We start from the raw sequence: 12,709 nt of genomic DNA on the forward strand, positions 1-12,709 counted from the left end.
TTCATTTCTCTGCTCCTCAGAATCCCCACCTATTAAAAAACAAAACATCCCTGCTTTGCTGGGTTTTCATGAGGTGGAATGAAACACCATTAATGAAAGGCTTTGGCTAGATGCCTGTCACATCATAGGTCCTGGATTATCCCCGGCTTCAGCACAAAGGGATGCGACACCTCCCTAGAGGCCAGCGTCCTGCCTGGGCACCTCTGTCCTGGCATCCAGCAGTAGACTGTTCCATTTCAGGCACTCAGTTACCTAACTGAGGACAGGTCTCTCTGTCACACAACACTCCCAGGTGGCTGTGAGTCTGTAAATAATTTTGTTGTAAGGGAATCAAAGAAAGCCTGACACATATTGGCAGGACAGATATCGGTCCTCCCACATCACCTGCTAGGGTGACGCATCTGTCTTGTTTGCCCCAGACTTTGCCAGTGTTAGTACTGAAAGTCCCATGTCCTGGGAAAACCCTCAGTCCCACGCAAACAGGGATAGCCGGTCACCCCTTTTCCACTTCCACTAGGTTCAGCCTAACACATTTTCCGGCTCTCTCTGGCTCCTGCTCCCAGTTTCCCAGCTCAACTTTCCGCTCCTGAAGGAATTGGGGAGGCAGAGAGAGGGAAGGAGAGAAAGGAGGGAGCGGCTGGAGGGAGGGTGGTTCTCTAGCCCCCTTTCTAGGTGTGACTGCCCAGCCCAGGGCAGTGGCCCCTCCCAGCCACCCACTGCCGGCTCTGTTGGTCTGAGCACGGATGCCCCCTGGTGATCCAGGGCAGGACCTTTATTACTTACATTCTCTGCAGGATCTCCCAACCCCAAGTCTGCACAGGGTGACATGAATGAGGGCCAGATGTTTCCTGTACAGGCAGTGGGTTTGTGCCATGGGAGAGGAACCCAAATTATGAGACTGGGAGCTTATATACAGCATCTGGCACATTGACCCTTCATCTCCGGGGAGAGAGAGAGCTTCACTCCAGAAGGTAAGCAGATCTCCAGGGAGAGAGGGGAAGGATGAAAGCAAGTCTCTCTGGAGCTGATACACAGTCTTCAGCTTCTGAGGCTTGTTTGCTCCTCAGTCACCCTGGAACAAAGCTTGGTCAGTGCCCTTGGCTCAGAAGGCCCAGCCCCTGCAGGAATGTGAAAACAGGCGCAGAGAATTGTCTCCCAACAGAGAGGGTAGTGCACTCCTGAACAAAAATAATATGCTATAAATAAGAAATGCTTGGAAGCTAATATATCTTGTAAATTAGAAACACTAAGGAATAAAAATTCAAAAGATGATAATAGAAGGGATGGTAGAAAAAGATGAGGCTATCTTCTAGAAATCAGAACAAAGTGGGCAAAATGATGGAAAAAGAGAGAAAAGATAAGAAAACAAGATGAATACATGAGGTTCAGTGAACAACTAATTAAGGAGTTCCGGGGGGAGAAAAAGAAAATGGAAAAGTAATTATGGAAGAATAATACAATTCCCAGAACTGAGGAAACCGAGTCCACACTGAAAGGGTCTGGAGGGCACCCAGCACAATAAATGAAGGCAGACGGGGTCCAGGGCACCCCGTCAGGGTGGGGCTTCCTGCTGTGAGGTTGTACAGCCCAGGAGGGAGCTCGGACAGGGGCACTCCCAGTTTTGGAATCAGAAAAGCATTTTGCCCTCCTCCTCTGCAGCCCTGCATCCTCGGATTCTGTGGTGGGAAGGCCCTGAAGATCATCTTCCCTCTTTCCCTATTGATCCTCCTCCTACCTCCTTCTCAGCTGGGTCCCAGGCCCCCAGGCTTTGGTGCTTTCCTCGGCCTTATCCCCACCCACAGTGGGGCCCACCAGTGCCTGCCTCCCACCCTGAGGTCACCGAGAGCCCCACGTCATGCTTGGAGGCAGATGTTTCCTGTCCCCAGGGAATACTGTCAGTGCCCAGGCAGGCCGCAGAGCTGTGTCTCCCTGCCCAGCCATGGGCCCCAACCTGCTCTTGCTGCTGTTCCTGGGACTAGCAGGTAAGGTCAGAAGGAGCTGCACCCCGGGCCCCATGCACTCCACCAGGCCCAGGCATAACTGGTGTTATCATCGCAACAGTAAGGTGTGTAGGGCCCAGAAGGTGGACCTCCAGGTCCCTGTGTCCCTGTGCCAGTGGGTGGACCCGGGAGGTGCCCGCGCTCACGCCCCGCACTCCCACCACCTTCCCTCCCCCAGGACAGGGCTTGGCCACCAGCCTCCCCGAGGCGCTGCAGGCACCTGTGGGGGGCGCCATCCTGGTGCAGTGCCACTACCGGCTCCAGGACATCAGGGCTCCGAAGGTGTGGTGCCGCTTCCTGCTGGAGGGGTGCCAGCCCTTGGTGTCCTCTGCTGTGGATCGTGGAGCCCCAGGGGACGGGCGCATGTTCCTCACCGACTTGGGGGGCGGCCTGCTCCAGGTGGAGATGATCGGCCTGCGGGAGGAGGACTCCGGGGAGTACGGCTGCGTGGTGAAGGGGTCCGCAGGGCCCCTGACGGTGCACAGAGTAGCTCTGGCCGTGTTCCCTCCAGGTGAGCTATCCTAGGCCTGCCACTGCGTCTGACCTGCCCTCCCGGCCTCCACCTGTTGCTCCTGGGGCCCTGGGGGCGGGGAGAGGGGCCTTGTAGGGAGGCACTGGGAGGAGAGATCCTTTTGACAGCTCTGCAGGGAGCGGAAACCAGACTGGGTGAGAAGTCTGAGATAAACCACCCAACAGCTGTCCCCTCCCACCTTCCGCACCAAGTTGGTGTCCCCACAGGGAGGCCTCCTGCCCTGCCCATGGCCTTGACCTCCGCATCCAACATTCTCAACATATCTGATGCTATTTTTTTCCCTTAGAAATACTTTAAACAAAGTTTTAATTCAGCCGTGTCAGCTGGAATTAACTTTTTACATCTTTCAGGAATAATGTGTATTTTATTTAATTTTATGTCTTCACTGAGCATCTAGTATGTGCCTCACCTATAGGCAGGATCCCTTCAGTGCCTGAATTACTTAAACTTACTCAGTTTTTCAGATGGAAAAAGTGTCATTAGCAGTTCAGTCAATATTCTCAACCTTATTTTCAGTATAGAAAGGACTTTATTTTTACAGTTTGTCACAGCCTACAACTTTCTGATGTCCAAGCATTTACTAAAAGGAAGTTTTAAAGTATTAAAAAAACTTTTTTCCAGAAAAATAGGATGTTCCCATTAAAAAATGTTCTGAAGAGAAAACGGTCAGCTCCCTGCTGACACAGAGACCACTACTACCTTTCTCTCAGGCATGCTGACAGTTTTTGTTTTCAGGTTTCCTTTTTCAGGTAATCTGTGCCCAGTCCCCAAATAACGAAATTAAGAAAGGTGTTTTTCCCCATCTGTTAATTATGAGGATGGACTAAGTTATCATTAGAATTCCTCTCATCTCAAGTCCATGATTATTATTCTGTATTATAAATAGACTCCTGTTGAGCCTGTCATCCTTTGCCCTTCTCCTCCCTTGGCACTCCATGGTCAAGCAACTCAAGACGAGATGCCCTGGGAAGAGGGGACAGGGAGATGGGCGCCTGCAATGGGGCAGGGGCAGGGGACCCTGATGGCTGTAGAAGATGGGTGTTCAGCAGGCAGGTGGAGCGTGGTATCTGGGAGGAGGTGGGTGGCTGAAACTGCACCAGGAGGGCAGGACACGACGCAGCAAGATTGGGGCCACTGCCTCTCTAGGTCCTGGTGTGGCACGTGGAAAGCAGGAATGGGGACTCTCTAAGAACATGGCAAGACCCCCTCCTAGAGGCTCTAGAAAGACTGGCCAGGTCCCCAGGGCAGATCCTCAGGCCCAGAGAAACCAACCCTGAGTCCCACAGCCAGGAGTTGAGCATGTTTTATAGAGGTGACAGAAGCCTTGTCGCAAAGCCAAGTCTTGGGGTCTGAGCAAGGCTCCTCTGCAAGGGTCAGTTGGCATTGTCACATCTGGGCTGACCCTACAGTCCCTTAGACTTTAAGGGCAGAGCTTGAGGTGGGGCTCAAGCAGCCTGCAGGGGTCACATGGTTGCAGATGTGCGGAAAGGTCTAGCAGGTTGTGCTGAAGCCCCACTAAACACTAACTGATGAGAGCTAGGAGCATGGTGGCCACCGAGGATGAGAGTGGAGAAAGCTACTCTGCGATGGCGTAAGGGGGTGGGCACAGCTTACTGGTGGGTGATCTGCATGGTCCGAGCAGCCTGATGAGATGAGAGGGGTATGGGGGCAGCAGGTGAAGGAGAGGAAAAGCAGGGCGAAGGGCTGGGAGCTGGGGAGAGTGGGCACATTCACAGCCAGGTGAAGACATGGAGCGCCACACCCTCCAGAATGAGAGGCCCCTAAGGAATATCCCAGGCCTCCCCTTCTTTGTGTTTCTAACTCCAGAGCTCTCTTTCCTCAGCTGGCCAAGCCCCTCAGATCTCAACAGGCCCTTGAACCCTTGAACCCTGCCCACAATGGGTATGTGCTCATTAAATATTTCCTTCTGACCAGCTTCTGGCCTGAAAGAGGAGGAAGAGGAAGAGGAGAAAGAGAAGACCCATAAGGTTGGGAGTCTGGCTGACAGCCCCTTCGTGGACCCCATGGGCAGTGCCAGCCCTCTGGAACCCAGCTGGGATGAGAAGAGGTATTGACTAGAACTATGTCTGGGTGGTTGGGAAAAGGGTGGTGGTGAAGATAAGGCTGTGTTGATCCCCAGACAAAGTCAAAGGGGAACCTTAGGATTCTTTCCACCCCTGGGGAACTTCTGATCGGGCAGGTAGACAGACAGACGCACCTCTCCCTCCCAGCTCAGCAATGGTTCCTTCATCCTGGTAGGTCTCCGGCCAGGGTCCCCTGCCAGCATGTCCTCTCCGTCTGCCTCAGTCTGGCCCCCTCATTCCATCCCAAGGATCTTCTCCTAACCATGGCTCACCAAGAAGCGCGCCCTCTGCCACTGCTCCAGGATTCCTGGCGAGCAGCTCCCCTCTGGGTTCAGGACTAAGCTTGCCTGTCCCCTTCTGTCCCTCAGCATCCCCTTGATCTGGGGCACTGTGGTCCTGCTGGGCCTGCTGGTGGTGGCTGTGGTGCTGTTTGCTGTGATGGTCAAAAGGAGAGGTAGGTACAGGCGACCTACCTACCCCAGCCTGGCCCCATGGTCCTGTACCAGCCAGTTGTGCAGATGGGGCTGGGGATCCAGGTCTGCTTCCCCAAAAGATGGGCTTGTCTGGAGTTTGCTAAGCCCCCTGGACCCTAAAGTTCCCATGGCTGAGGGGTGGAGAGGAGGAAGGAGAGTCCGTGGGAGCTGGCCCCAGGGAAGGCAGGAGCTGGGAAGGGTGGGACAGTGGCACTGGGGACAGATGACTGGAGGAGGCAGGCGAAAGGGGTCCCAGGGACAGGCTGAGGGCTGAGGTCTGCTGGGGGAGCTCTATGGAAGTGGAAGTGGGTGGGGAGTCACAGGGCAGGCCGAGTGGGGTGCTTCGGAGGTCAAGGGGGAAGGATTTGCAGGTTGGGGTGGGGAAGGTGAGTCTGGGCGAGGAAAGAGGTTTCAGAGATTTCTGAAGGGAGTGTGGGGATGGGCTTTGAGCCAGAGCAGGGAGCGGACTGTACTCTCGTTCTTTGTCCTGTAGGGAACAGGCCTGGTGTCTGCAGCCCCCTTCAGAGCAGTGGAGTTTCAGGCATGGTAAGAGGCCTGCAGCCAAATTCCCCAGCCCCTTTATCTGCCGGGCTCACTGAGGGGTCCCTTGATGATGGGGTGGAGGAAGGACCAGGACCCAGTCAGGGTCCAGACCCTCTGCCCAGACGCTGTGAGCTTCGCACCAATAGACTCCCCCTTTCCCACCTTGGTATCCCACTGTCCCAGATTTGGGAAAGAATTTGGGCCTAGAAAATCTTCAGAGTGAAGTCTTCTTGCCCACTGACATACTCAGGATTCGAGACAGAGCTGGTATGGCCCAGGGCCTCCCAGCAGGGGAACTGGGGCTGAGGGAGGCATTTGCTCTCTGCCTCACTTTCCTGCTTTTGTTGCAGGTGCCCTCCGCGGTGGCGCACCATGTCAGGGACTCGGAAGTGGCTGCTGATTTCCCATCGGACATACAGTATGTTAGGCTCGACTCACCACCTTCCTTCGACAATACCACCTATACTGGCCTACCTCTTGATCCCCCATCAGGGAACCCCCCGCCCCCGCCTCCATCTTCATCACCCCCTCTGCCTCCTAAGGTCCTCTGCTCCAGGCCCGTGACAGACACCTTCCCTGGAGGGGACAAGGGTGGAGGGGCCTCCTGTGAGCCAGCCCAGGATTCATCTGATAGCCAGACTCCCCCCAGCTAAGCTGCTCACCGCACCACGCACTCACAGGACACCCCAGGTGCTGTGCATCCAGCTGGCCCAGGCCCTGGGTCCTTGGATACCAGAGCCACTAGATCCTTTAGGATCTAATCTAATGCCTAATGTCTTGACTTTTCTGACCTGGAAGATGGTCCCTGGATATGATTAAGGTGTCTTGGGAAGCCCCCTGCTGGTCCTTTTGATGTTACACCACTGGGCTAAATAAACTCTAAGTGATAATACGTAAGCTCTTGATGGTTGAGGGGCAAGGAAAGGGCCCAAATTTGGCTGTTACATAGCCTGTGACCTGAACAGACTCTGGTCCAGAGTTCGTGCTGTGTGATCCCACGCCTGTCCTGCCAGGGGAAAGTGGTTTAATTCCCTGGTCCGAATACTGCAGTGCAGTTGAGTCAAGGGGCACCAAGAAGTCTTCTTCAAAAGCATTGCTTGCCTTTCTCACAATAACTGACATACAGATTCATTTGCTTAAGTCGAGGCAATCTTCTGTTTTCTGCTCTGTACCCTGTAAACAAATGACATCTAATGATGTAACATCATAAGATGGGAGGAGGGGGATAATGATTAGTTCAAGGAGACTCAGGACACATGGGTGTGAGATGGGGCTGAAGAGAAATAGGTCTAAGGTCGGAAAGTGAAATAGATACCAAGATCCAGGAAGCAAATGACCTTTGCAGGCATCAGTTTACCACAGCGGGTCCTCTCACATGGGTGGCCCTCTGGTGGCACTGTTCCCTTTGGCCTGAACTCTGGGAGGAGCCCAGGGAGAAAAGGCATGGGGTGGGGGAAAGGGGAATGAATGAACAGGCTGTGGCCATGGCTGTGTGTAAATGAAGGCCAGTCCAGGCCGGGGCGGGAGGGCGTCTAAGGTTTCTGCCAGGATTTCTTCTGGAATTACTCAATTTGAAAATATTTGTCTCTATTGAAATGAGAGACTCAAGGGAAGAGGATGAGGTTGCTCAGGAACCCAGTCTTCTTCTTTTTTTTTTTTTTTAATTTTGATACCGTTAATGTACAATTACTTGAACAACATTATGGTTACTAGACTCCCCCCCATTATCAAGTCCCCCCCACATACCCCATTATAGTCACTGTCCATCAGCACAGTCAGATGCTATAGAATCATTACTTATCTTCTCTGTATATACTGCCTTTCCCGTGTACCCCCCTGCTACAATATGTGTGCTAATTGTAATGCCCCATTTTTCCCCTTATCCCTCCCTTCCCACCCATCCTCCTCAGTCCCTTTCCCTTTGTAACTGTTGGTCCATTCTTGGGTTGAGTCTGCTGCTGTTTTGTTCCTTCAGGTTTTTCTTTGTCTTATACTCCACAGATGAGTGAAATCATTTGATACTTGTCTTTCTCCACCTGGCTTATTTCACTGAACATAATACCCTCTAGCTCCATCCGTGTTGTTGCAAATGGTAGGATTTGTTTTCTTCTTATGGCTGAGTAATATTCCATTGTGTATATGTACCACATCTTCTTTACCCATTCATCTACTGATGGACACTTAGGTTGCTTCCATTTCTTGGCTATTGTGTATAGTGCTGTGATAAACATAGGGGTGTATATGTCTTTTTCAAACTGGGCTGCTGCATTCTTAGGGTAAATTCCTAGGAGTGGAATTCCTGGGTCAAATGGTATTTCTATTTTTAGTTTTTTGAGAAACCTCCATACTGCTTTCCACAATGGTTGAACTAGTTTACATTACCACCAGCGGTGTAGGAGGAGGAACCCAGTCTTCTTACAAACACACAGAGGTAGGCATAAAGAGGTTTTTCACCATGCAGGGTGGGGGTGCTCTAAGTTTGGTCAAGACACCTGTGGAGAAGGGACCGGCAGGGGCTCTGCTCTGGGCTCTCGCTGGTTAGCCTAGTGATGCTATTTTCAGAGAACGCTGGCAGGATGTTCTGAGCTTCCCCTGATAGTTTCAGCCTGTGACACAATCTAAACTTACTTCTGTTTGTTGTGGACGCAGCAGCAGCCTGCCAATCAACTAAGCCTCGCTTTCCTTAGCTAGGATGACTGGGCTGGCGGCGGCCTGTGGGAGGCTGTGGGGGAAGGGTAGGGTACAGTCTAAGAAGAGCCCCTCTGGGAAAAACTTACCCTGGTCTGAATGTATTCTGAACTTTTTAGAACTTGACAGGAGTAAAAGTATATTTAACAATATAAAGGAAAATACTCCGTAATCAATTGGCTGGAAGTGAACAAGTAAGGAGGAAGAAGAAATTTATTAATTCTGTTATTGCTCGTGGTAGGAAATCTAAATACCAACCAGAGTCATAGATATAAAAGTAACTTCTAAGGTGAAAATACTGATCTTCTAAGTTTTATAGTAAGAAACATGAAAACAGAGCACAGAAAATGCAGGTGACACGGGTCCATATCAGAACTTTCCGAATCAATTACAACCCTTAACAAACTTACAATCCTTAATCCAACTTTTCACAATAAGAATTAAGCATCTTACTCAAATAACTAGTTAATTTTAAATGGGAAAATGATATAACTAATACATAAATTATTCCTTGAAACAAAATGAAATGAAAGAGACAAAGTGTCAGTTAGCTAGCTGACTCATGAAGAAGGATGGAAAAAGAAATGACAAGGGGGACATAATCATAGGTATAAAAACAGTGAAAAAAAGAGACTGTTTTGTGCTGGTGGTCGTGGAGTGGGAATGACTGTAAAGGGGCCTCAAGGAACTTGTGAGGTGACTGAACTGTTCTCTGTCATGGCTGCAAAGTGGTTACGTGCTTGTAAACATTTGTGAAACCTATCATTAAAATAGGTGCGCTTTCTTATATGCAAATTTTATTTTGATAAGTTCGATTTAAAAAAATACTTGAAAGGCCACTGGGTAAGTTAAATAATCTTAGAGAGGAAGAAGCTTGTTGATGTAATACATACAAACAACTCAGGAGCCATAAAAGAATTCACAGATATGTTAAAACTGACATTAGAATAAGAACAGACCAACACCTTTTTCTCCATGACAAGGGTATCATAACCAAAGACAATACAAAGTGAGGAACAATTTTGGAACTCATACAAAGACATAGGTCTTATTTACCTAACTCCTACAAATTCAATTGGAAAACAAATAACTTAATATTGTCACAGAATATATACATATAGATCACACAAAAGGAAATAATAAACACAGTAAAGATGATTAACTTCATCTAAGGGAAATGCAAATTAAAAGTACACTGGGAGTGATTTAAAAGAAGATAAAGAACTCTGAAGATTATCTCCTCCATAAACACAAAAAATAGGAGTAACTTTTTCAGAACTTCAGAAATTAACCAATGGCTTGCATCAATACATGTAGTGTTTACTTAAAAAAAAAAAAAGACTTTTCCCCTGTCCTATTGATTTAAAAGACAACTTCAAAAGCCATACTGATACATCTGTGTTGATGGACACAACATTTATAAGGATGTAAATTTTATGACAATAGTAATACGAAGGAAGGAGGAGGGAATGGAGCTATTAAGAGCAAAGTTTTTGTATATTACTGAAATTAAGTTGGTATTAATCTGAACTAGATTGTTTTAAATTAAAATGCTAATTGTAATTCTTTCAGTGAGTAAACAACCCTAAATTATATAGTAAAAGGGAATTAAAATTAAATTTAAATTTAAATTATTTAATATAACAAAAGACAGTGGAGGAATAGAGGTTTAAAAGACATAAGACAAGTAGAAAACAAATAAGATGGTGGACATAAATCCTACCTTATTGGTAAGTATACTGAATGTAAACATATTGAACATTCCAATTAAAAGGAAGAGACTGGCAGAATGGATTAATAAACACAGATCCAACTACATGCTGCCTGTAGGAGACAAACTTTAGATTAAAAGACACAAGTAACCAACATAAGATTGTATACCAACAACATTTTAATAAAAAAAACAAGTATGTGGAAAGTAAAAGGATGGAAAAACATATATCATACAAACTAGCTAAAAAGAGCTGGAGTGGTTATACTAATATCAAAAAAATAGATTTTGAGGCAAAAATTGTTACTAGGGACAAAATAAGTACATTTTATAATGATAAAAGAGTTGATCCCTCAAGAAGCTATAATTATTAAAGATATAGGTACCTAACGACAGAGTTTCAAAATACACAAAGCAAAAACTGACAAAGGGAGAAACAAACAATAATAGCTGTAGACTTCAATATTCCACTTTCACTAATGGATAGAAGTTGATAGAAGATTAGCAAGGAAATAGTAGACATGAACAACACTACAAACCCATTAGACCAAATAGACCTCTGTAGAACACAGGAAGTAAATAAAAAAGATTAGAGCAGAAATGAATGATATAGAGAACAGAAAAACAATAGAAAACAATTTCAACAAAACCAAGAGTTGGTTCTTTGGAAAGATCAACAAAATTGACAAACCTTAGCCAGAATGGCCAAGAAACAGAGAGAAGACTCAAATTACTAAATCAGGAATGAAAACGGAGGGAGAACTACTGACCTTATGAGATAAAAAGGATATTATAAGGAATACTATGAACAGTTGTGTTCACACAAATTAGATAATACAGATGAAATGGATAAATTCCTAGAAAGATACAAACTACTGAAATTGACCCAAGAAAAAACAGTAAACCTGAATAGATTTATAAAAAATAAAAAAGTTTAAATAATAAAAAGAAAAGTTCCCACAAAGAGAATTCCAAGTCCAGATGGCTTTACTGGTGAATTCTGCCAAACACTGAAAGAATTTTAAAAACCAATTCTTCGCAAATTCTTCCAATAAACAGAAGAGGAAGGAGTCCTTCCCAACTCATTCTATGAGGCTATTTTTACACTGATGCAAAAACCAGACAAAAAGATCACAAGGAAACTATAGACCAACATCCCTTATGAAAGAGGATACAAAAGCCAAACAAAATACTAACAAATAGGACCCAGCGACAAATAGAAAAGATACCATGACAAAGTGGAGTTTATGCCAGGAATGCAAGGTTGGTTCCATAAGTGAAAATCAATACAATACACCATATTAATTGAAAAAAGGGCCAAAACTACATGATAATTTCAACATATGACAGAAATTTGACAAAATCAACATCCTACCATGATAAAAACAATCAACAAACTAGGAATAGCAGGGAATTTCCTCGACCTAATAAAAGGCATCTACCAAGAAATTCACAGCTAACATCATACTTAAAGGTGAAAATCTAAAAGCTTTCCCCCTAAGACTGAGAACAGTACAAGGACGTCCACCGTTGCCACTTTTATCCAACATTTCACTTTAGGTTCTAGCACTTGCATTAGGCAGGAAAAAGAAACAGAAAACATCCAGACTGGAAAGGAAGAAGTAAAATGATCTCTATTTACAAATGAAATGGTCTTGTACATAGAAAATCCTAAGTAATCCACAAAAACACTTAGAGCTAATAAATGAGTTCAGCAAAATTTTAGAATACAAAATCAATATACAAAAATCAGTTTTATTTCTGTATACTAGCAATAGACAATCCAAAAATGAAATTAAGAAAACAGTTCCATTTATAATAGTAACAAGAACAATAAAATATTTAGCCATAAATTTGACAAAAGAAGTGTAAGACTTGTACATTGAAAATCACAAAACATCATTGAAAGAAATTTAAAAAGGCCTAAATATATGGAAAAGATATGTCACCTTCATGGATCAGAAAACTTCATGTTAAGATAGCAATTTTCAAATTGATTTACAGATTCAAATCAAAATCTTAGCTGTTTTGTAAAAACTGACAAGCTGATCCTAAAGTCAGATGGAAATGCAAGGGACCCAAAGTAGCCAAAACAATCTTGTGAAAGAATAGTAAAGTTGGAGGACTTGATTTTAAAACTTATTACAAAGCTACAATAGTCAAGACTTTGTCTACTGGCATAAGGATAGACATATAGACCAATAGAATAGAATTGAGAGTTCAGAAATAAACCCATACATCTAATGAAACTATATACATCAGTAAAAGTGTCAAGTCATTTAAATGGGGGAAAAAATAGTCTTTTTAACTAATGGTGCTGAGACAAGTGGACGTCCACATGCCGAGGAATGAATTTGGAAACTTACCTCACGTTATTGCAGAAATTAACTCAAAATGAATCAAAGACCTAAATAAGAGCTAAAATTATTAAATTCTTAAAAAAAACCAGAGGAATAAATCTTTGTTGTCCCAGATTAGCAAATGGTTTCTAAGATATGACACTTAAAGTACATGCAACCAAAAAAAAAAAAAAAAGATAAATTGGACTTGATCAAAAACTAAACACATCTGTAATGCAAAATGATATCATCATGAAAGTGAAAATACAACTCACAGGATAAGAGAAAATATTTGTAAATCAAATCTGATAGGGTATAATATACAGAATATAGTAAATA

At 45.4% G+C, this 12,709-nt stretch overlaps 1 protein-coding gene across 3 annotated transcripts; it reads left to right on the forward strand.

Annotated features, from left to right (window-relative positions):
- Nucleotides 1-876: 876 nt before the first annotated feature.
- TREML1 (triggering receptor expressed on myeloid cells like 1) lies at nucleotides 877-7,405 on the forward strand. 3 transcript variants are annotated; one of them, XM_036907194.2, is made up of 8 exons: nucleotides 877-971; nucleotides 1,660-1,982; nucleotides 2,179-2,282; nucleotides 2,400-2,511; nucleotides 4,468-4,600; nucleotides 4,985-5,070; nucleotides 5,583-5,635; nucleotides 5,983-7,405. In XM_036907194.2, the coding sequence occupies exons 2-8, from the start codon at nucleotides 1,856-1,858 to the stop codon at nucleotides 6,283-6,285; spliced, it is 918 nt and encodes a 305-aa protein (XP_036763089.2). In that variant the 5' UTR covers nucleotides 877-971; nucleotides 1,660-1,855; the 3' UTR covers nucleotides 6,286-7,405. The 3 variants fall into 3 exon arrangements, with proteins under 3 accessions (XP_036763089.2, XP_036763090.2, XP_036763088.2); XM_036907195.2 differs by lacking the exon at nucleotides 2,179-2,282 and having other exon boundaries at nucleotides 5,983-7,393; XM_036907193.2 differs by having other exon boundaries at nucleotides 2,179-2,511; nucleotides 5,983-7,391.
- The last annotated feature ends 5,304 nt before the right edge of the window (nucleotides 7,406-12,709 follow it).

The sequence above is a fragment of the Manis pentadactyla genome, chromosome 16 (genome assembly GCF_030020395.1).
Source record: "Manis pentadactyla isolate mManPen7 chromosome 16, mManPen7.hap1, whole genome shotgun sequence".
NCBI lineage: Eukaryota > Metazoa > Chordata > Mammalia > Pholidota > Manidae > Manis > Manis pentadactyla.